General features: G+C 35.0%; 3 protein-coding genes across 4 annotated transcripts in view; 2 read left to right on the top strand and 1 right to left on the bottom strand.

Annotated features, from left to right (window-relative positions):
• Positions 1-24,802, bottom strand: part of apaf1 (apoptotic peptidase activating factor 1) — a 93,880-nt gene that overhangs the window by 34,846 nt on the left and 34,232 nt on the right. Inside the window, exons 9-12 of the mRNA XM_068219732.2 lie at positions 17,118-17,508; positions 14,276-14,329; positions 10,636-11,033; positions 8,550-8,599 (exon numbers count right to left, since the gene is read on the bottom strand). The gene's annotated coding sequence lies outside the window, so the exon portion shown is untranslated. The remainder of the gene's footprint in view (positions 1-8,549; positions 8,600-10,635; positions 11,034-14,275; positions 14,330-17,117; positions 17,509-24,802) is intronic.
• Positions 991-3,769, top strand: avpr2l (arginine vasopressin receptor 2, like). The gene is given in 2 exon segments (NM_001110125.1): positions 991-2,008; positions 3,164-3,769. Coding segments are annotated over 2 exon segments (927 nt in total). The 5' UTR covers positions 991-1,161; the 3' UTR covers positions 3,244-3,769.
• Positions 15,904-17,931, top strand: dnajb9b (DnaJ heat shock protein family (Hsp40) member B9b). Of its 2 annotated transcripts, NM_001024393.1 has the most exon segments (3): positions 15,931-15,957; positions 16,880-17,098; positions 17,179-17,931. In NM_001024393.1, coding segments are annotated over 2 exon segments (600 nt in total). In that variant the 5' UTR covers positions 15,931-15,957; positions 16,880-16,881; the 3' UTR covers positions 17,562-17,931.

Raw genomic sequence — 24,802 nt, 5'->3', positions numbered from 1 at the left:
TACAGAACTGTTGAATTTATGTCCAGCTGTTAAAGAGATAGTTCACCCAAAAATCTAAATGTTGCAATGACAGAACAGTCTTATTTCATCATATACTATAATAAAGCCATCTATTGCACAATCGTCCATCGGCTAGTAATTTAAGTATTTTGTAAAGGGTAAGATTAACAAAAAATAAACAAATATATAAAAATAAGATTTTAAAAAATTGTCTTTCAAGATACATTATCCAAAAACTCCCACAGAGGATGCCAAAAAGATTTCTGATGCAAGTCCTAAGTCAGTTTTTCTAAGGTTAAGAAAATGGCAATCTGAAATATCCACATATTGACCGATGAATGTTAGGAGAATGTTAGGAGAAGACCACAACAAAAAAATAAATTTTCTTGCTGGATACATACAAAGGTGTAACAGATTCTAGTCCATGACTAAGGTGTAGAACAGTTTTACATTTCAGAAGATAAATAGCTGGAAACAGGGCAAAACGTTTACCAATAATCTTCTGAACTAATTTGTGGATTTCTTTCCAGTATATCTTAATCATATTAAGTCCCATGAATGCATCACAGTAGCAACATTGGATTTGCACTTAAAACAACATTGAGAAACATTTGTTAGTTTCTTTATTCTGTTGAACACAGAAGAAGATGCTTTTAAATATGTTGGAAACCCGCAACCACTGACGCCCTGCTATGGAAGTCAAGGCTTTTAGCTTTCTTCAAACTATCTTCTTTCGTGTTCAACAGAATGACAAACCAGGTTTGAAACCACTTGAGGGCGAGTAAATAGTGAGTAAATTGTTTTTTTTGAGAGAACTATCTCTTGATAGCAACTATAAGTAATTAAATTGCCTAAAAATGCAAACGAATCCCTTACTTTATCAGTTTCTAAGTAATTTAATCACAGTAACTACTTGTAAGTAATTACACCCAACATTGGTAATCACTTTATCGCCACTGGATAAAAAAAACTCAAGTGTACGAGCATTTTATCGAACGTATGACCGAACGCCTGACGTGTGTGAACACAGGTAGGCTAGTTGAAGTGTTGAGCACCACTTTGCGCCTTGTGCGTCAGCGCTCAACCGCAGGAGTCAAACACCTCTGACATAACACACAAAATCACGCTCATTAAATTCTCCGAGTTTGGATTGAATTAACAATGGCCGATAACCTGAACTGCAGCGCTGGGAACTGCTCCAGCGCGCACGACGCCTTTGGTTTATCCGACGGACACTTCGCGCTCGTCAAAGCTGCAGTTCTGGGATGCGTTTTCGTGCTGGCAACATGTAGCAATTTATTCCTGCTCCACGCCCTCTGGAAAAGGAGAAAGCGACACACTCGAACTCAACTGTTTCTTCTCCACCTGTGTCTGGCAGACCTGGTGGTCGCCTTCTTCCAAGTCCTGCCGCAGCTCTCCATGGAAATTACGCACAGGTTCAGAGGCTCTGATCTGGTGTGCAGATCTGTCAAGTATCTTCAAGTGGTCGGGATGTTCGCGTCCTCGTATATGATCGTGGCCATGACCATAGATCGCTACCACGCGGTCTGCAAACCCATGGTGTCGTTTTTTCGGGGGTCTTTCCGCAGGTACGTGTCCATAAGCGCCGCTTGGCTGATTTCGCTGGCGTTCAGCGCGCCGCAGATCTTCATCTTCTCCCTCCAAGAAGTTGAAAAGGATGTTTTCGACTGCTGGGCGACGTTTATCGAGCCTTGGGGAGGGAGAATATACATAACGTGGATCACCCTGTCCGTGTTTGTCCTGCCAGCTGTGATCTTGATGTTTTGTCAGATCAAGATTTGCGCAGGGATTTATTTCAACATGAAGAGGAAAGCGTTGCAGGGCAGCGCTGGTGATGGGCGCTCAAGCACTAAGGGGATCTCCAGCGCGATGTTGAAGACTGTCAAGATGACTTTTATCATTATTTTGGTTTATACTCTGTGCTGGAGCCCGTTCTTTGTGGTGCAGCTCTGGTCAGCTTGGAGTCCGAGCAGCGCACCGACGCAAGGTAGGGAAAAGTGATGCCTAAAAGTCTGACGTACTTCTATTGTGCAGTTCTATGAGTTATTACAACATAATACACCCTAACTATTTAAGTGTAAAGTTGCAATAAAAAAAATAATAAAAAAGAGCATTTAATTTAGTTTTTGCATTAATGACAGAAGTGTGAACTCGTGTTATAATCGTGTTCTACAGGGTAATTCAGAGAGCATCTTGAATGTCACTGGAATATTGAACTGTCTGATCATCATGAATGCCATAATATGTGACTCGCCTACCTGTTGGAAAATTATAAATCTCCTTTAAAACGATCTTTTTTTTTTTTTTTAATTTTGTAAACATTTCCAGACATTTTCACCTTATTTTATTTTTTTATGTCCAGGTTTAAAAAAATAAAAATCATCCCTCTGTCTGTCCAAACACCAACAAACATAGTGCAAGATCCTAAATATGTATTTTCAATAAATATTTGTTATCATAAAATGAAATTAGAATGAAATATTATATATATATATATATATATATATATATATATATATATATATATATATATATATATATATATATATATATATATATATATATACTGCATTTAATATTTTACTTACATTTACATTTCATTTAAATTATCAGGTGTACACTTATAAAAATTATTTATGATGAACTATTTTTGATTTTTTATTGCTTTTCAAACTAAACAATAATGAATAAATTAACATTTAAACTCAATCTGGTTAAATTACATCAAGAATAAGAGAATATTAAATATTTTTTTCAATTTAACATTGCTATATTTTAGCTGTTGCAAAAAATATATATATAAATATTAAGTAATATATTTACGATAATTTATGTGACTAAAGGACCAATGAGTCATCATACAGTATGATTAGTCACAGCTATTGTTCTCTTGTGTTAACTGTCTATTTCCCCACAGCAGCAAATCTAGCAGAAACACCTTCACTAAATCCATTCATTAGTAGCCCTCAAAAGACCTGATCTGATTAAACCGCATTATGTTTTGCTGGTCTGGAAGACACCAGATGGTGCACTCAGGCAATACTTTCGCCCAGAAGAGCTTCAGAGTTTGGACAAGTCCAATATAGAAGCAGATTTTTTTGTTTGTTTTGTCTTTATTTAAAAAGTCTCATATCTTCTACAGGGCCGGTATTTGTGACCATCATGCTCCTCGCCAGCCTCAACAGCTGCACAAACCCATGGATCTACCTGTACTACAGCTAAAACCTCACTGAAGAGGCTGTGATTAATCCAATTCTTTCATAAAGTGAAGTGGTTTTGGCATGGGCAACAAGAGAAATATAGCATTAGTACTTCAGTTAAGAGGTCAAGTATCTTTTAATTGCTGCATGTACTGAGCTGTACAATGAAAGGTAATGTAGATATTATTTTTTCTTGGACTTTCTGACAAAACTGCACTAGCCATTCTGCAAGTGACTCATTTGCATCATAAAGTCTTGTATTTTTCATAAAACGGATCTGATTTAAAGTAAATTAAGCTATGATTAGTGCATAATTATTTCCAAGAATAAGTATGTATAGAAAAAGGTTTCATCATACTGTACTGTGTGCAGCATGCGATAGCTGTTAAATGTATTTTTGATTGTACAGGTCACATTTTTATTTGTCTTTTGTTTAATTTATGAAGTATGAACAGTTGTAGGTCAGTGCAGTGCATTCGCTGTTATTAAAGTATTGTTACTTTTTCCAATGCACATTTAAATAAAAATGCAAATCGGCTTGTAGAAAACTTTCTATAGGATTAACATTTTGTGTGACGGTTTCCATAGTCACTATGCAATTTTGATCATACTTTTTCACACACTAATTTATTCTCACTACAAAGCCTGTTTCGTCTGAAAGTGGTTTTCAAAATTCTTTTAAACGAAGCCCAGTCAAATGAAACGAGAAATACAAATTCACACAAATATCAGTTATGATTCTCAGCAATCACACTAAAAATCTCATTTCCCTCCAGAAATGTCTCCCTCTTTCTAATTCCTCCCTGTTCACATCAATAATAAAGTGATATTAAATATTTAAGACATCTGAATATAGTTCTTCACACATTCGGAGGTTAAAAGTGGACCATATATTACATTATTTCAATAGGTAAGACCATAATTGCACACCAATATGTGAAATAATAATAAAAAAGATGAGCATTCGTATGAAAGAGAATGAGCAATATTAACTTATGAAGTGGTCTCAGTGGTTATGGATGATTGTAAAAGCCTTATAAAAAGCTTCTAACCTTTATCAAACTGTCCATTGGCACAATGGTCAGCGCACAAACTTGAACCTAAATGAAGGCCTAAGGCACCTGTATCCAAGGTAGCTGTTGGGAAATGGGATTAGAACATATTTAAAGGCTGATAAAAAATGGTTGAAACCTTTGTAGCCAAAGGTCAGGAGGGAAGGAGAAAAAGGCAGTATTTTATGCTCTTTAATGAATACAGTAAGGTGGTAATAAGGAAATGGCTTCTGAGCAATAAGAAAATTAGAGTGGATAAGGCTGCATTATAACACAAAGAACATTGACAATGATACGGTCTGACTTACTAATACATTTGAAGAATGCTGCACTTATCAGCTTTTCTTTTTTTCAGTTGTTTATATTAGCTTGAACTGAAATAAGGGCGCAATTTTATCACAATCACACACACTGAAATGTTAATCTGCGTATAGGTTAAATACCAAAAACAAATCTGGTAAGACATATTGAAAATCATTTGATTACAGAGTAGAATTAAGATCTTATCTAAAGGGGAATTCAATTACAAAATGATTTTTGTTGTTGATTTTTGTTGATGATAATAAAGTACCAGAGCTTATATGAGGGTATACTGTATATACAGTGATGTGAAAAATTATTTGGCCCCTTACTGATTTTTCTTTTTCAGATCATCAAACAAATTTAAAGATACGAAAATAAACATATCACACAGTTTTTAAAATAAAGGTTATATTATGTATAATTAAGGGACAACAAAATCCAAAACTACATAATAAAAAGTGGTTGGCCCCTTCTGTTAAAACAAAACTCTGGTTTATCACACCTGAATTCAAATTCTTAATTAAAAAAATTACTGCCACACCTGTATGCAATCAAGAAACAATTTAAATTGGACTTAACTGACAAAGTGAAGTAGACCAAAAGATCCTTAAATGCTACGTCACATGATGAGATTCAAAGAAGTTCAAAAACAAATGAGAAAGATAACAATTCAGATCTACCAGTCTGGAAGAGGTTATAACTACAATGACTGCAGTGAACCACAGCGAGAGCCTTTATCCACAAATGGCAAAAAGTGGAGAATCTTCCCATGAATGACTGGCCAACCAAAATTACACCAAGAGCTCAGCGATAGCTCATCCAAGAGGTCACAAAAGACCCCACAGCAACATCTAAAGAACAGCAGGCCTCACACGCCTTAGTTAATGTGAGTGTTCAGGACTTCACCATAAGAAAGAAACTGGGCAAAATGGTTTGCATGGCAGAGTTTCAAGACAAAACCCACTGCTGAACTAAAAAAATATAAGGGCTTGTCTTAGTTTTGTCATAAAACATCTTGGTGATGCCCAAATCTTTTGGGAAAATACTGTGGACTAGGAACGCTTTTGGAAGGCATGTGTCCCATTTTGTGTGCCATAAAAGTAACACTACACTTCAGAAAAAGAACATCATAATAGTAAAAATGGGTGTGGAGAATGTCCGGCTATCTGTAAGTGACCTCAAGCTGAAGCAAACTTGGGTTCTGCAGCAGGACAATGAACTAAAGCAAACCAGCAAGTCCACTTCAGAATGATTATAGAAACGTTGGAATGGCCTAGTCAAAGTCCTGACCTGAATATGCTGTGGCCTGACCTTAAAAAGGCAATTCATGTTCGAAAACCCTTTAATTTGGCTGAATTAAAACAACTCCGCAAAGATGAGAGTGCTGTAACAAGCGCATTGCAAGTTATTGAAAATGCTCGATTGCAGTTGCTGCTGCTAAGAGTGACCCAACCAGTTATTGGGTAGATTTTCATATACAATTATATTACAATTTTTAATACTTTGCCACTGTCCTTCATTAGATTGACCCATTTTTAGCAAGAAGTTCATAATCATTTAAAATATAATAAACAAATATTTTATGATCATTTTGATTATGATTTTGATCAATTAAATTTTTTATGTATTTTAATAAGCACCAATTAAAATAAGCAGGTTGTCTTCATTTTTACATAAATATATATGTAATGATAAATGACAATTAAAAATATTTCACTAATATTTTGACATTAAAGAAGATTTTCTTTTTTTTTCTTATTTTAACAACATCTCTGACCAAGGTTTAGATTTAGTCAATTAGCAGATTTTTTTTTTTTTTTCCAAATGAGAAATGCATCATGTGACTCATCAAAAAGAGGTTCAATGTTAGAGAAATAAAAGCTAAGGGAAGGGGGGAATAGGGATTGCTTTTAAAGATGTAGTCATTCTAAAATCATTGCTTTTTCTATGTCAAGGTTTATGTTGATCAATACAATTGCAAAAGCTCCTTTAAAAGAACATCCTTTAACTGAAGTCAACTGAAATGTTTGAAAGAATGTATTTTGTTTGTAATGCAGACCGCATTTTCAAGGCACATAATGGCATAAGTACCAACCTTTTGTTCCATTAGCAATTTCCTTCTAGACTCACGCTGCCTTTTTCTATTCAAAACCCTGTTATTTACTGTAGGTCATTGCCATGCATACATGACTATTTTAATGCTCTCCCTGCCAGTCTTGTGAATAGACATCACTTGTATAACCGTGACATGATCTCTGCCACACTGACACCATGTGGCCATGTATGGATGAAAAGGAAGAGTGTTTATTAAATTAACTTCAACATATTTTTAAGAAGCAACAACACAACATCAATAAAGTATAGTTCTACTAACAGGAAAACGCTAGATGGGAGAGAATGTGTTTTCAGAAATAATTATGACAAGCGAGCACTTACCATATCTCAATTATCTAATGTGCAGTTTGTCTTGAGGAATTTAAAAGCTTCAGCTGGGGCTTTGGTTAGATTTAACTGATGACATGTATATATTTATACACATAATAAATAATAGGGTTTTGTATGTAAAAAGGCAGCGTGAGTCTTGAAGGAGAATTACTGATGGAATGGTGATTATGCCATTATGTGGCTATATCATGTAAGCTGTCGGTATAACAAAAAGATGACAAAAAATTATTCAAAACATTTTTGGAGCTTTAGAATAAACTTAAATTTACATTAAATTGAAGCTCACAGATTTATGATGTTCATGTCACATGACATACAGGTAAACAATAAAAAAACGCACGCACAGTTTTTGATGTTTAAATTGTTTGAATTCCATTTTAAAATGTTATGATTTAATAGCCCTTTAAAGGGATAGCTCACCCAAATATGAAACCTTTGTATTAGTTTACTCACCTTTTACATGTTTCAAACCTTTATGAGTTTCTTTCTTCAGTTGAACACAGGAGAAGATATTTTAAAGAAAGCTGGAAATCAATTACTTCTTCCATTTGTTTTTTCTACTAAGGAAGTCAATGGTTACAGGTGTTCAGCCTTCTTCAAAATCTTAAGTGTCGAACAGAATAAAGAAACTCAAAAGGTCTGGAACTGCTTTAGGGTGAATAAACAAAAAATACTTAAAAAAAAAATTTTTTTTTGGTTGAACTGTTCTTTAAAAACATACAAGGAGTAATATAGTTGTTTTATATTTAAATGCCTTTTCAAAACATTGTCAAAAGCACATATATTGTACATGGCACTTTAGCATAATGCTTGTTAACACAAATATTCAATGATATCGACTTAGTGGAGAAATGTTGACAATGAAATGTTGACAATTAGGGAATGTTCTGAAGACGATCTGATGAAGCTTCATCTAAGCATCAGAATGGAGAAAAAAGTTCTTTTGAGTAACTTATGAGTGAATATGGTATGATTGTCGGTGTCAGATAGGATGCTCTGAGTATTCGAGAAACTGCTGATCTACTGGAATTTACATGCACAGCCATCTCTAGGGTTTATAGCGGGTCATCAGAAATGGAGAAAAGATTAAGTGAGTGGCCGTTCTGTCTTGTTTATGCCAGCGCCAGAGGAAAATTGCCAGACTCCTTTGAGCAAACAGAAAAGGCCAACAGTAACTCTAATAACAACTCATTGCAACCATATTCACACATACTCGCTAAAACTGGAGTACAGATTGAAAAATTTGCCTGGTATTATGGGTCTCGATTTCTGCTGTGACATTTGGATGGTAGGGTCAGAATTTGGCATAAACAATTAAGCATCAATTCATCCAACTTGGTATCAATAGTCTGGGCTTTTGGTTGTATAATGAGGAACTTTTTTTGCATTGCAGTTTTTTTAACCTTGTTTAAATGCCGACAGCATACCCATCTCGTTGAGGCTGCTTCCAACAGTATAGCATGCAGTGTGGCCACAAAGCACAAATCATCTCAAAATGGTTTCCCTTAAGAGTGAGATTATACTTAACTCTAATAGCCTTCACAATCACCAGATCCAGTTGAGCAGCTTTGGGGTGTGCTGAAATAGAAAAGTGGAGAGATTTGCATCATAGATGTGAGGCCGACAAATTTGCTGGAGGGTTGTTGACATGATGCTGCATTTTCCCTGTCACACATGATAAAAATGAAGATAATTAATATTGTAATCATTTAAAATCTTTGTTTTCCATGGATCTCTTGTTATAAAAACTGCTGTGTTATTATATAAACCAGTGGTCACCAAACTTGTTCCTGGAGGGTCGGTGTCCTGCAGATTTTAGCTCCAACCCTAATCAAGCACACCTGAAAAAGCTAATCAAGGTCTTACTTGGTATACTTGAAACATCCAAGCAGGTGTGTTGAGGCAAGTTGGAGCTAAACCTTGCAGGGACACCGGCCCTCCAGGACCAGGATTGGTGACCCCTGATATAAACTGTATATTTAAAATTTTGGAGCCAAATGTCAAAACTGTCATGAGTTCACACTTAGCTGATGATTGACTATAAAGCAATTTGGCATGCTGTCCCGGAAGAAAGCCCTGAGCTCATAAGATCCTCGAGCCCAGGGCTCCCTCCCATTTGTAGGGTGAGAGCAGAGTTTGAGCTCCGGCAGGTCTCAAGAACTCCCCTGCTTACTGATAGCTAATGGTAATTAGGAATTGCTGATAAAAAGCTCATCATTGGTGCCATTTTGGTCTGATCAATACACCTATTTCGTATGTGGGGGTAGCCGAGCACTCAACGCTAAAAGGAAGAGAAGGAGCGGAAGACCTCATCACTAAAGGCAGCAGAGCACTTGACGCTGAAAGAAAGATTTTTCTAAACCAGAGTAGAGCATGCAAGGGAGAAACAAAGAAACAATGGTAGTAGCTAGAAGGTAGAGGCACAGGTCGTGATCAAAGTTGAGAGAACGGGAGAGAAGAGGAAGTGGCTGAGACATGCTCATGTCTTTGGCTTCCGGTGTGTGGGTGGTGGCTGAATTTGAATGGGATTTGGGTTTGGATTTGTTGTTGTGTGAGCTCTTAGTGGGTTGCAGTGGTGGCTTGTCTGATTCTGAATGAATGGCTGGGAAAGGAATCTGGGGGCAAAGCTGAAAAGCAGAGGACATCTTTTAGGCTTGGAACCAGAATCTTGTAGCCGGATAATTAGCATCATTTACAAAAAGGGGGCAGAGGGGATTGGAATTTGGGGGAGAAGAGAACAAAAATGTAAATAAAAATGGCTTTTCCTAGACTGGTCTGGTCGGTCTTGCCCCGGTCTTGCCTACTCTATCAGGGAGTTGGAACTAGAGCCCCTGATGGTACCTGAAAGATAGTGAACTATGCCTGAGCAAGGCATGTACATGAGTGATTTTTGTCACCATGACAGTTGGATTGCCACAGTCAAACACCCCCAGGGTGGGTCGCAACTCAGTTGGTGGCCGAGGGAGAAGGGGGTACCCCCCACGCGGCCCCTAGGTGATTGACACCAGAAGCAGGGACAGCTCCCACTGAGGTGGTGGCTGCAGCGGGCCTGACATGCAAATCAGTTGTCTCAGCTAGGTATAGGGGTGAAAGACTAATCAAATCATTTAGTAGATTGGAAGTTGGAAAAGTTGGAGACCAGCTCTCACATCCTGGGACAGTGACCAGCAGTGCAGGCAACCAGAATCAGTCAACACAACAAGCTGTGTGCCTTCCTAAAGACAGAGGCCAAGGCCCAATGGTGGCAAAGACGCCAGGAATGGGCTTTCAGAACTCCAGAAGGAGAACTGCGAAGGCTTGACGTGGTGTCCTGGTTGTCTCGCCAATCCCTCCCAGGCTCCCTCCCCTCCCACGTCCAGACTATGAGTCTGTGGAGGGAATGGGGGTCGCATGAAGGGGAAAGGAATTGCTCGCCGCAGCACCCAAAGGATTGGGGGGGTATAAAGAGGAAAGATTCACGTCATGAGGGAAAAGATTTGAATGAGCGGCAAACCTTCAGTAAAACCCATACCCAAAGTGAAATCAGATGTCACAAAGTGAAAGATGCAAGCAACACGGAAAAATCACCCCCCACCGGTGAAATACCACTACTCCTCTATCGTTTCCTCACTTACCTGGTGAGGCTGGTGGGTGGGGCACTCCTCAGTGGGAGCTGTCCCTGCTTCTGGTGTCAATCACCTAGGGGCCGCGTGGGGGGTACCCCCTTCTCCCTCGGCCACCAACTGAGTTGCGACCCACCCTGGGGGTGTTTGACTGTGGCAATCCAACTGTCATGGTGACAAAAATCACTCATGTACATTCTTTCTTGGGCTATATGAGTGCGGGCTGTTCAGAGGTGGGTAATCTTATGTTTCTGGAACAGCCAGTAAAAATAAAACCCTGGGCTTCACCGCTCGAACAGCTCTCCATGGTGGACAGCAGTGGTGTAGTTGGGGCTATACGCACGTATACTCCGTATGGTCAGGAACTCTGGTGTAACTTGAATGGGAGCAGGCGAGCATCTGCCGTAGTGCTGTGTGTGAGAGAGAGAAAATGAGAGAGAGCACTACTGTTTTGCGCTATTGCCCTTTTTGCACTGTCTTGTTTGTATGCAGCAATGCTGCACTATTTTGGCAATACAAATAATGTTTTTTGGTTGATTTTTAGGGAGGCCTATTTAATCTATATACATTATTTCTCGGCCCAATATGTACCTGCTATGTGTATAGAAATAATGCTGACATGATATATCAAATATTTGAGATTTTGAAAATTTACGGGAAACGATTGGGGCGGGTAGAAAACAGGGCGGGTCGGGCAGCAGGTGAACAAAGGCTGAATATAAAGAGCAGGATTAAAACTTCAGTTTCATGCAGATAACTGCCCCTAGCCCAAGCCCTGTCGCAGCCTGAACCAGTACTTTTAACAAGCATGTGGTCGGATTGGTCTACCTGGTACTTCAATTTTTACGAACGTGCATTCGTCGGTGGCCACCCACGTCCGATCTGGTTCCAGGCATTCAAAACGAGATTCCCATAGTTTCGGACCTCCACCCATCAACTAACTCAGGTCAAGTACTTTCACTCTGCCGATCTTTGTAATAATCTGATGGGTGTTTTGAGCTGAAACTTTACAGACACATTTTGGAGACACAAAAGACCGATTTTAAATCTTGAAAAGGGTAAAACGGGTGCCCTACTGCCCTTTAAGCATAGTTCAGTAGATTACAGGCAGCCATACATAGATAAAGAGGAGGGTGGGGGGCAGTCACCTCCATTTCCGGGACATTATATCTCATTCGCAAGGACCAGGGAGCCACTATAAATATGCGGGAGCCTCCCAAATCTTCTGGGAGACTTGGGATGTCTGGATATATTTGTAAAAACATAGAAGCTTGATCAATTTTGTCACTGAAACCATAACCTCTGGTGTGACAATGCAAGCTAATTGAAAACCAGCAATTCCACAGAAAACCTTAACTAGTTTAAAGAATATTTAACTTTTGTGGCACTATAAAATTGTTAAGTTTTATTGTCCTTTGGTGTAACTCCCCAAGTACAAACTATGATGATACCAACAATAATAATAAATAGATGTGACGCTATTTGTGTATTACTAAGAATGTTTTTTCTTATTTTTTTCTGTCACACAATAGGACATATTTAAGGTACAATTCAAAAAAGAATTGATAAAGTGGATCAGTTTAGTGACCCTTTACATTTACCAATTTTTTTTCTTAAAAAATGGTTTTGCTTGTTTTACAAAAAAGCATTTACTACTCAGCTACAGATTCATGTCCGATTGTCAGTATAGACAAAAATCTCTGAGGGATGTTTCCACAGCCTTGTAGAATCTTTGCTACAAAGAATTAAGTCAGTTCCAAAGGCATAAAGGGTGTCTTACCCTATATTACCTAAGTGTATTTATACCTAAAATAGTGGCCAGTGAATATTGTAAATAAATGTGTTTTTATAAACCTGTCTACTGGAAGAACGATAATTAATGAACAAAGCTGGGTTGCACTTTATATAATACTAATATGTGCTTACACTGAATTTAATCATTTGTTACTATGTAAGTATTGTGTAAATACATGTTTTTACATTGTACTTATGAATGATTAAATACATTTACAAAGCCACTTAATATAAAATGGGATCTAAAACTCGAATAACTAATAACTCCCCTGGCATTCTCAGACTATACTTGGGAAATGCACTTACATGCATCTTACAGTGGTTTCGTTCTGATCTGACCAACATATGTATTAATGTGTGTAAGCTGGCCATGAGTTTGCCTCCAGAATTCCTTTCAATTGTAAAGTTTCATAGGGATCAATCTTCGGGCCTGTATTATTCACCCTGTACATGTATCCCTGTAGCTTCCATCTTTAATAAACATAAAGTATGTTTTCGTCTACAGTATAAGCAGATCTATTTCCTCTATTTTACTTTAAAACAGTATGATAAAAATGGCTTGCATACAATTTGGCCTGCTTAATTGAGCTTAAACTTAGATCCTTAAACAATGTTCTCAGTTTAAATGAAAATAAACTGAAATAATATTTGGCAAAAAAAAAAATTGTGTTAGATGTTGATTCTCTGCTACCGCATGTAAATCACTGCAATAAACAGATCAGTACTAACAGGTGTCTGACCAAGAAAAACAGGTCAGTACTGTTGTAAAGTCTTTCATCTCTGACAACTTTCTAATGTCAAACCATTCTTAAGAGCAGATTCCAAATGGCAATCTATGCCTTAGCAACAAATCATCTGAATTACTGTTTAGATTTCTCCTCACTATGGTGATGCTCACAGTTATCACTCTCTAGTGTGTAGACATTTTAAAATGCAGCTGCTATACTCTCTGGCACCCTAACTGCTATTTTATCTGCACTCCACTGGTTATCTACCCTTACAAAATGACATTTGCTGTTTGTTTAAACTACTTATTTCAACTGAGCTGAAAAAACACAATTCTTGAGTTTTTTTGAAGGGACAACTTCATTGCTTTATGTTCAAATCCACTTAAATTTGTAAAACCTAACAAGTTAACTTAATTCATTTACGTTGTCCCAACACAAACCGATAGCATAGAACTTAGCTTTTTTATTTAGTGTACAAACATAAAATTGATTTTAAAATGTTATTTGTATACAAAGCCGTCAAAAATCTTACTTACAGTACCAAAGTATAAAGACAGTAGGCTCTGTCTTTATATGCCATCCAGCGATCTTAATTTACTCATTATGCATAGAACTCACTATAAAAAACGAGAGCTTTGTGTATTTGAAATTGCTGGTCCTAAACTGTGGAGCAGTCTACCGCTTAGACTATCCTCCTCTTTTTTTCCTTAAGTGTGCTTTAAAAACCTATCCATTTTCTCTCACTTTTTTCTCAATACTCCTTGACTACTGGTTCTATTATTGCTTTTATTGATTAAATCTAATAGTCTTGTTAGATTTTTCCTACTTTTTCTTTTACTACACTTATGTATGGCACTTTGGTTGTTTTTAAATGTGCTTTATAAATAAATACTGTATTGTATTATATAGATTTTTTTGGTCCCACTGTTTTTCATGCTATTTTATTGGCTTGAGACTGTCAATCTAACTCCAGAACTGAGCTTTGCTTGTGGCCCTTCTAGAGTAATCAAACACACACAGAAACAGCAGCATCTGGCATGCTGTCAGTTTCTGCTATCACTGAGAGAGGAAAAACCTCAGTTGAAAAAGTTTAAGCAACAAGATCAGTACAAAAAGTGTTTTTTCCATACCTGTCTTATTTGGACTGGTTTGGATGGTCTGGGTAATGCAGTCATGTGGTCACTCTGCAAGATTATGAAAGTCAAACATTTCAATTTGAACATTAAAATCAAACATGATTTTTACATTTTTATTCAAACTAACAAACTATTTCATGTTTAAGCAGTTTCATGTCTAAAAGTTTAAGATGAAAAGACATACGCACACAATGTGGAAATATATCTGAAACAGCCTTTCAGATGTCAGATTTACCATCAAAACTGAACTGAGTCTTCTGTATCCACTCTTCTCACGTCATGCTTTGATCTATCTTTAGCCTGACCTCATCTCATTTGCAGAGCAACCATTAGTACAGAAATTACGTATGTATAAACATAAGTGTAATCACCATACTACATTTGATTTAAAATAATGTAAACTGTCTGGAAATTAAAAGAGTGGCAAAGCATAAAGATATAAAACAACAGTTAATGAGCATTTTGGGACTGTACTCTGATCCTTAGTTATAGTTGTATAATATGTAATCAAAAATCCTTGCTCCAAATATGACTGCCATTTTTTTTTTTTTTTTTGCATGTAAACTGTTGTTACACTGGAAGGGCGGCATATTAGTTTGTGCCTTATATAAACGAAAAAATGCATGTCCAAAATAGATAAAATTGACATATAAACAGTTAAAGTCAAAATTATTAGACCCCCCTTTGAAATTCTTTTTTTTAATATTTCCCAAATTATGTATAACAGAGCAAGGAAATTTTCACAGTATGTCCGATAATATTTTTTCTTCTAAAGAAAGTCTCATTTGTTTTATTTTGGCTAGAATAAAATCAGTTTTTAATGTTTTAAAAACTATTTTAGGGTCAAAATTATTAGCCCCTTTAAGCTATTTTTTTTCGAGAGTCTACAGAACAAACCATCGTTATACAATAACTAGCCTAATTACCCTAACCTGCCTAGTTCACCTTATTAACCTAGTTAAGCCTTCAAATGTCACTTTAAGCTTTATAAAAGTGTCCTGAAAAATATCTAGTCAAATTTTATTTACTGTCATCATGGCAAAAAATTAATCACTTATTAGAAAAGAGTTATTAAACTATTATGAGTAAAAATCTTCTCTCCGTTAAACAGAAATTGGGGGAAAAACAAGGGGCTAGTAATTCAGGGGGATATATATATATATATATATATATATATATATATATATATATATATATATATATATATATATATATATGATAATAAGATGTATGTATTATTATTATTATTCATTGACTTAATGAACAAAAAACATAAAACCCCCTTCAAATTATTTGAAACTCTTGTGCAGTAATAACACGTATTACATTATAGAAGAACTTTGGTTTGCGTTAAAAGTGTTACAAAATAACAAACGGTAGCAAAGTCTGAAAGAACAACCAAACAAAAACCACTTTCAGTTTGCAGTTTGACAGCGCATTTTCGCGGTATGCGGATGACACCTCACTAATCCTGCTAAACAAACAGGAAGTGACGCTCCGAGAAGTGTTCCATGTGCACCCGATGTGGACCAATGAAAACGCTTATAGTCATTCATCGCGGGAATCAGCCAATCACGTTGCGAGTCGTGGTGCAGTAAACTTCAGCACTGTCACTGCGCTCTGAAAAGCGATCAGCTGTTCTGTGCTTGATGCAACTTTGGGACTGAAAGCATCGGGTAAGTTAAAAGCAGACATTTTCTTTTACCGCTAAGCATAAATTACAGCTTAATATACGTATTGTTGTTGCTATAATGTAAGACAATAATTCTGAATTCTGTTCTAATATAAGCATCTGTGAGAATAGCGTTGAAAGCTTAAATCAGTTTCAACTTGTCAAGAACATGTCCGGTTATATATGAAAAGAATGACATATGAAATTATATATTTGCTTTAATAAAACCAAATCCTTTAAGGGAACTGTCTCATTTTGACATGGTTTTGTTTTCTGGACAATGGATTGACCTGACGCATAAATCAGCATCTAATGTAAATGAGTAATAGACTGTTGAAATACAACAAACATAACATAGCCTATCATTAAGTCTCAGAGAGCTTTGATACAGACCTCATCTTTCTTTTTCTTGGCCATAATTAATGCAAATATCAAGATTAATGGAGGAAAGATTCACTATTTCAGTTTTAATTTTATATACACATGAATCTTATTAAATTCAAGTGTCTACTTTGACCATTCAAATAAGTTTAAGAAGATAAAATGTGAAAATAGTGGTGAAATAATAAGTTTTAATAATACAGTAAAAACACACTTATTCTGACCTGTACTTTTAAAAATATAGAAAAGCCTACGTTTGAAATGATTTTCCCGTTTCTTGCTGACAAATAGGTAAAATGGTTTGGAAAAAAATGACTTTAAAATAAGCCTGACAAGATTTTTTTTCTTTTTTTTTGTTACACTATATAATTAAAGTTTTTTTTCTCTGAGAAAAGGAAAGATTAAACAGGCCACATTCTTATGCTTCATAGCAAAGACTATTTACTATTTTAGCTAAAATGTTTTTTGTTATACATCAACAAGATGGATTGATAAGTATGGGTGTGAATTTTCGCAGCAAATGAAGTGTTGTTTCCTGTTAACAGACATGGCTACAGCACAGTCAGTGTTCACAGTGGCTGTGAGCATTCTGCTCATCTCAGAGCTCATCCTGGCTGAGAAAGACTACTACGAGATCCTGGGGGTTCCCAAAGATGCATCTGACCGGCAGATCAAAAAAGCCTTTCACAAACTAGCCATGCGCTTCCACCCAGACAAAAACAAAAGCCCTGACGCAGAAGCAAAGTTCAGAGAGATTGCTGAAGGTGAGTCACCATCACATACCTGTTCAAAACCACACCTGTGTGTTCATCACTTATTAAATCTTCGCATCTGTCATTCCCAGCCTACGAAACATTATCAGATGACAACCGGCGGAAGGAATATGATCAGACGAGAAGCCGTCCGTTCTCCGGAGGAGGCTCTGAGCACTTCCATCAACACTTTAACTTCAACTTTGAAGATGCATTCAGACACAGTCCTCACTCTCACAACCAAAGACATTTCCAGAGCCACTTTAAGGCCCATGAGGAAGCACGCAGCAGGCACAGGAGGCACTTCCAGAGCTCTTTCGGTGGAGACATGTTTGATGATGTGTTCCAAGACATGGAGAGGATGTTTTCTTTTAATGGACAACAGACTCGGACCCAAGGCTCCAGCAGGCAGCACTGCAGGACTGTCACACAGAGAAGAGGAAACATGGTTACTACATACACTGAATGCTCCTGAGCTCATGTGGAAACTTCTTCCTGTTGTCTTGACTGAAACCTGATGTTTTTTTTGTGTGTGTGTTTTGGATTAGTTCTGATGATCTATTATCAAATCGCACATTAATGGGAGAAACATCCTGAATCGGACTTCATGGGTACTTCTCCATCCACAAACATATTTATAATGAACATAAAGGCCATAAGAGAAGTTTTGATTAACTGAGCCATGAATTTTCAATTATTTCAAAAATGTCGTTAATAAATTAGTTAATAAATATACATTTAAATGCATGTTTAAAAACATCAAATACATATTTATCAAGTTTACTTGTGCATATACATAGATACTGTATCTTTACATTGTAATAAAATAATGCAATGTTATAAAACATCAAACCCTGGACCATAAAACCAGTCATAAGCAGTGTTGGGGGTATAGCATTACAAGTAACACGAGTTATGTAATACTATTACTTTTCTAAGTAATGAGTAAAGTAACGCGTTACTTAAAAAAAATTATTATATAATATGAATTAATTAGCTTTTAAAAATTATAAACTGCTGAATGAAAATGAAGTGCTGAGTTAAAAATAATCACACACTCAATGAGAGAATGAGTTTATTATTTTGAAACCATTGAAAAAGAAATTGACTCAATGGACAGTCATTTTTCTGTAACTAATACGACAAAAATCGCCTCTATTTAACAGAAAAAGTAAAAAAAAATCTGCAAGTTATGAAACTCAAAAGTAATGTAACATTACAGATTGTAAAATGTAACCAAGTAAAGCAAATACAGTAGTTGCTTTTTCAGGGGACTACCTCAATAATATTATGCATTACTTTCAAAAGTAACTTTCCCCAACACTGGTCGTAAGTGTCAATATTTCTGGTCGTAAGTGTCAATATACACCTTCCAGAGGCTGAATAAATAAGCTTTTCACTAATAGTGGTTGTTAGGATGGGACCAAGATTTGTCCAAGATAAAAGTATTTGAAAATGTGGAATCTGAAGTAAAAAAAAATCTAAATATCACCCAAATCGTCTTTAAAATTGACATACAGTCCTTAAGTAATGCATATTAGCAATTGATCATTAAGGTTGATATATTTACAATTAAAATGTCTACATGGAAACTAATCTTAATATTAGAAGGATTTTTGACATAAAAGAAAAATCCATATTTTGTCCAGACAAATACCCATGCGACATGGATCGGTTTTGTGTTCCAGGGTCATGTTTATTAATAATAATAATAATAATAATAATAATAATAATAGTTATTATTATATTTGTATATAATACTAAATAATATCATATAAATAGTATATTAACACACACACACACACACACACACACATATATATATATATATATAGGATATAATTGAATATAGAAAAAAAATGTCTTTCCCCCTTAAGTGACTATATTTAGGCATTTCAACATTTAAACTAATATGATCATTTCTTCTTTGCGCAAATTTCACGTTTATTTGAAGTATATATTTTCAAATGCCAAACTATATTACTTTAAAATCCATTTATTAGTAACCACCTAATACTATATGTGTATGCCTGTACTTCCCCAAGCCTTTAATATGGGAGGCTGAAATAGCACTTTAATGTGATCATGATCAACAATAATAAAGCTATTTTTCCACTTATTATGAAGACACAAACAATCATAAAGTGTCGCTTCATGGCTCAGTTGCAATTTTCACCTTGTTTTGCTTTAATTCAGACAATTGAGTCACACACAATACGTTTTGTGGTTGAAGGTGTGTTCACGTATGTTTTTGCTTGATGTTGCACAATGTCAGAACTGACTTGATTGATTGCTTTATGTTTACTGTCATGTCCTTTGCAACCATGTTACTCGCATTTGTATATCTTTCATCTCTGATCGCATTTCCCTTCGCTAACGTGACTCCAGAGCAAGTGGCTGCTCTTTTGACAGGGGAAAACCCCTAAACTGTATGTGCAATAATTATTAAAATCCTCTCGCTGTTGTGGGATCCTGTCAGCTAGCTGTAGGGCTTTCCTGAAAGAAAGAGAAAGGAAAAATATACGATCAAATATAAACGGTTATTATTGTTTTCCAGCTCAGGTATCATGTTTAATGTCCATGTAAATGGGATGGTTCTGCCCTATTACTTCTGTACCTGGGGCACTTGTACCAAAAGCAGTGTATAATCATCTAATTACAATAACAAATATAATGCACACTCCCAGTAGTTCTGAAAATGTGGATATATTTATTTGACCATCCATAAGCAAACTCTTGAATCTGGATACTTTTATGTCTGTGCCAATAAACAAATACCTCATCTTGAAGCTTTGTGAACAGTCCTGCAATAGTAATTACCACATAATGCTTATATTTTTGGAAAGTGGCTGATGTTCTCGCCTGTTTTGCTTTCATCAAATCTCCATTTTGTCAATAATTGCATTATAAAGTTTATACAAGCATGTGCATGCCTAGATAAGCATGAAAGAGAACTGTGGATCCATTAAATAATTACATTGATATGCAAATAAAGGACTGTTGATGCTGAAAGCCGCGGCCAAGAGCTTTAGTTAAAACACTTACGTTTTGCATGCTTTTCTAAATTACTGTACACTCACTGGCCACTTTATTAGGCACATTATTTACTTCACCATAAGGCAGCAGTGGATGATTTATGAATGGTAGGTCATGTGATAATGAAAACATGGCAGACGTTGTGCATTTCGCTGCGTTCATACTTTAAAACATAATAGTAAGTCTAAATTCAAATGTAGCATGTACTCAGTATGTGATTTTGGATGTATGGATTCTTTCTACATTTTACACAACAATATACAGGATTTTTGAAGGTTTCACAAAGTAAAATTTAAGACTTTTTCATTTGTATTGAGGGCTAAATGCTAAGTATTTTTTTTAATGGCAAAAAAAAATTTTTACATAAAAAATAAATAAATTTACTTGCCCCATCAAAAAACTAATTCTAATGATCTATTTCTTAGTCACATATTTTAAATAACGTGTCAAAACAAGCAGACCCTAGTTGAATACAAAAATATTTTTCAACATAAAAAAAAAAACTTTTTAAAAACTAAATGTATGGACAACATGCATGGTTATAAATATAGTTTTGCTAAAAGTTTGCTGAGATGTATTGTTGGCAGCTGATTGGATGTGTGTTGTACTGATTGGGTAGCTTTACATAAACAAGGGAAAATTAAGATCCGTTTAAAATGATTTAAGACCTACAAAACAATATTTCAGGCCTAACATTACGTTTTTGAAATTTTAAGACATTTAAGGACCTTTTAAGAGCCTGCAGATACCCTGATGTAGGAAACGTACAGTTTGTGCAGCATCACTAAGTAGTAATGGGATATCAGGAAGTATTTGAAAGGGCAAGACAAATGACATTCATCCACTCATTTGCAAAACAAGCGAAAGACGTTTGAAATCAACAAAATGAAAAGAAAAAAAATTTGGGATAAAAACATAAAGATTTAAATCATTCACATGAAGCCTTAAAGCATAGAACGTTAGTTTTAATATAAAATACTGTAGATGCACTGATTTTTCTTTCTTACATACAGTCTTTTACTTTAGTCATGTCTGAAGCCTGAATAAGACAACAATTGAATAATGCAACAATTTCAATGTACTTTTGAAGGGAAAATTATTAATATATTAATTGGAAACTATTATTTATATTCTATATTGGAAACTATATATATATATATATTCCAAATTATATTCAACAGGGAAATTCTTATAGCAAATCGTATTATTCTTTGTTCTTCAGAACAAAAGAGTGTTATTCAATGACATGCCACCTAATTAACCCAGCTTGCCTAGTTAAGGCCTAGTTAAGTCTTTAAATTGCACTAAATACTGTGGTATGTTACATTAGTTATTAGAATTATTAGAATTAGAATTATATTAGTTATTAGAAATTACTTATTACTATTATTTTTTTTTAAATATATACATACATACACACACACACATATATATATATATATATATATATATATATATATATATATATATATATATATATATATATATATATATATATATAAACCAGAAGCTTTTAACAGCGGTATTCTATTGTCACCTAGAATGGCTAAGCTCTGCTAGTGGTTAACTTCAGCAGGCAGCTTGAGTGACCTGTTTACCTGTGCCCGCAACTTTGGGAACTTATTTTGATTAAGTGCCAGTAAATAAAGAAGTTGAATAGGAGCTATGCTGTGGTTATGCCCTTCCCTCATTGGGTTTGGTATTAATGGCCCTTTTGAATAGACGGCTTGAAGAGAAGGGGAAGGAAAGCAGCTCTTTGTTTGAAAAGATAAAGCCCTCGCTACTGCTGCACTACAAAATGTAAATACTTTGGCAGGCGTGACACACGAACATAAATTCATAAACCAGTAAAAAAAATAACTCAAACATTTGGAAAGATGCAGACGGATTCAAAAGGCTTATTTTAAGGGAATCATTCTTTCAGTCACTGTTTTTATTTTGCATTGTTAAATGCTCAGGTATTATCGTTCACTAATTTAAAATGTCAGATGGTGACTTGTTAAAGCTCTTTACCGCTTGACAGGTTTTATGTAAATGTGCTGACGATTAAAGTGAAAATGTTTAGACCTTGTGATGTAGAGCGGAGGAAAGCTCCTCAAACACTTCAAGCAGAGTTTCCCCACATTTTATCATCCGCAACAGACAGGAAAAACAATTCCACAGTTCGCCACACAAGTGCACAAAACAGTTACAAACCTGTCCATAAAAAAAGAGAGATGAAAACCAGTGTGCCCAGTGTAAATAAAACATGCTTGTGATATACTGCATATTTTATGTTATTCACAGTTTTTTTTTTACACAAAAGCAGCATTTTAATATATATATTGTTAAATTATTTGTTTCAAATAACAGAAGTTTATCTTAAAAAAAATCTACAGTACTTCTTAAGGAATGAAATATCTCACAAAAAGCTTCAACAAAAAAAATGAAATGATAATTATAAGAAGAGTTATTAAAACTTAAGCAACATATATTCTTAAGGTCAGTGGTAAGTAGCGATGCACAATATTGGAAGACACTGGCCTTGCAATATTTAGTTTTTCTGTGATATGAATATAGTTTTTAGCTTAATATTTGGAAATATTTCATAGTTTTATTTTGGTTAGGCTGATTTTGCAGGGGGGAGTGCATCTGGACACAAAATTGTCCAAAAATATGCAAAATACAATACACAAATTAAATCACAGATAAAAAAAAGAAAAGAAAGAAACAAACAGCACTTTTATAGTTTTCTAAGGAGTCTAACAGTATTGATGTACAGAAAGTCAGTAATTAAATGTAAAATAACATGTTCTAAACTGTCGTTCCTGGTTAATTGTAATCCCAATTTTGTATGGTTGATTCTGCAATGGGACTATTGCAGATTCGTACATTGCAATATCAATGCTAAAACCATATATTGTGTAGGCCCTAATGTAACACTGATATTTGAAATTGTAATATTACTTTACATTACTTATTTTACATTACTATACACTCTTTTATTCTGTATTTTTGATCAAATTAATGTTATTTGGCTTAAATCTGTGTTTACTGAGTTTGTTGGTTACATTTATGTTTGTCTTACAAATGAGGACAAATGAACAAAACAACAACATAAAAGCAACAATTTGTCTGAGTGAGAGATCTTGGGAAGTAGAAAAAAATTCAGCAAAAAAAAGATTTGTGTGTGTCTACATCAAAATATGCAAAAAAAAGTATTAATTAAACTAATGTATATCATTCATTTATTCATTTTCTTTTCAGCTTAGTCCCTTTATTAATCTGTGGTCGCCACAGCAGAATGAACCGTCAACTTATCCAGCATATGTTTTATGCAGCGGATGCCCTTCCAGCTGCAACCCACCACTGGGAAACATCCATATACGCTCATTCACACACATACACTATGGTCAATTTTAGCCTACCCAATTCACCTGTACCACATGTCTTTGGACTTGTGGGGGAAACCGGAGCACTCGGAGGAAACCCACGCAAACACAGGAAGAACATGCAAACACCACACAGAAATGCCAAATGACCCAGCCAAGGCTCGAACCAGTTACCTTTTTGCAGTAAGGCAAGTAAGTTTTGCAGTAAGTCAAAAGCCTCGTTTATTATTTTCCTCAATTTCTGTTTAACGGAGAGATTTTTTTCAACACATTTCTAAACATATTTTAATATAAGTTTTAATAACTTATTTATAATAACTGATTTATTTTATTTTTGCCATGATGACAGTAAATAATATTTGACTAGATATTTTTTAAGACACTTCTATACAGCTTAAAGTGACATTTAAAAGCTTAACTAGGTTAATAAGGTGAACTAGGCAGGTTAGGGTAATTAGGCAAGTTATTGTATAATGATGGTTCAGTCTGTAGACTATCGGAAAAAACTATATAGCTTAAAGGGGCTAATAATTTTGACCTTAAAATAATGTTGAACAAATTTAAAACTGCTTTTATTCTAGCCAAAATAAATAAATAAATAAATAACACTTTTGCCAGAAGAAAAATATTATTGGACATACTGGGAAAATTTCCTTACTCTGTTAAACATCATTTGGGAAATATTAAAAAAATAAAAATAAATAAATGGGAGGCTAAAAATTCTGACTTTAACTATATATGTAAATAATTTAAGAAATAGTTTAACATTTTACATTTATGTAAATATAATAAATGTAGATATAAATATTGTTATATGATTTTATTTTCAAATTACTTTAAAAAAATGTCAATATATGGGTGAAATGATGTGATTCAGCATCGCAGATATATTTATGTAAAAATAACGTGACATGCTTATTCTGTAATTTATATATATATATATATATATATATATATATATATATATATATATATATATATATATATATATATATATATACATACAGTATATCATCTTATTGTTATTTTTGTTGTGTGCCAATATGCCAAAATTATAAATCACAAATTTGATATTCTGCCATTTCACTCAGTTCCTTTTGTAAATCATTGTAAAAAAAAAAAAAAGGAAAAAAAGAAAAGATGCACATTATTTTATGCATATAAATCTGCAACTATTCAAGAAACCTAACCCGCATAACATTAGTTCCAGCCGATTTACAATATAACTGATTAGGCATTGTCATTAAGTTGTTTACACAGTTCTGGGTTGTAAATTTCTAGCCGGCATGCAGCGCACATTTATAATATT

The sequence above is a fragment of the Danio rerio genome, chromosome 4 (genome assembly GCF_049306965.1).
Source record: "Danio rerio strain Tuebingen ecotype United States chromosome 4, GRCz12tu, whole genome shotgun sequence".
Classification (NCBI taxonomy): Eukaryota; Metazoa; Chordata; class Actinopteri; order Cypriniformes; family Danionidae; genus Danio; species Danio rerio.
The sequence above is the reverse complement of the archived record's forward strand: the minus strand, read 5'-3'. Positions and strand labels throughout refer to the sequence as shown.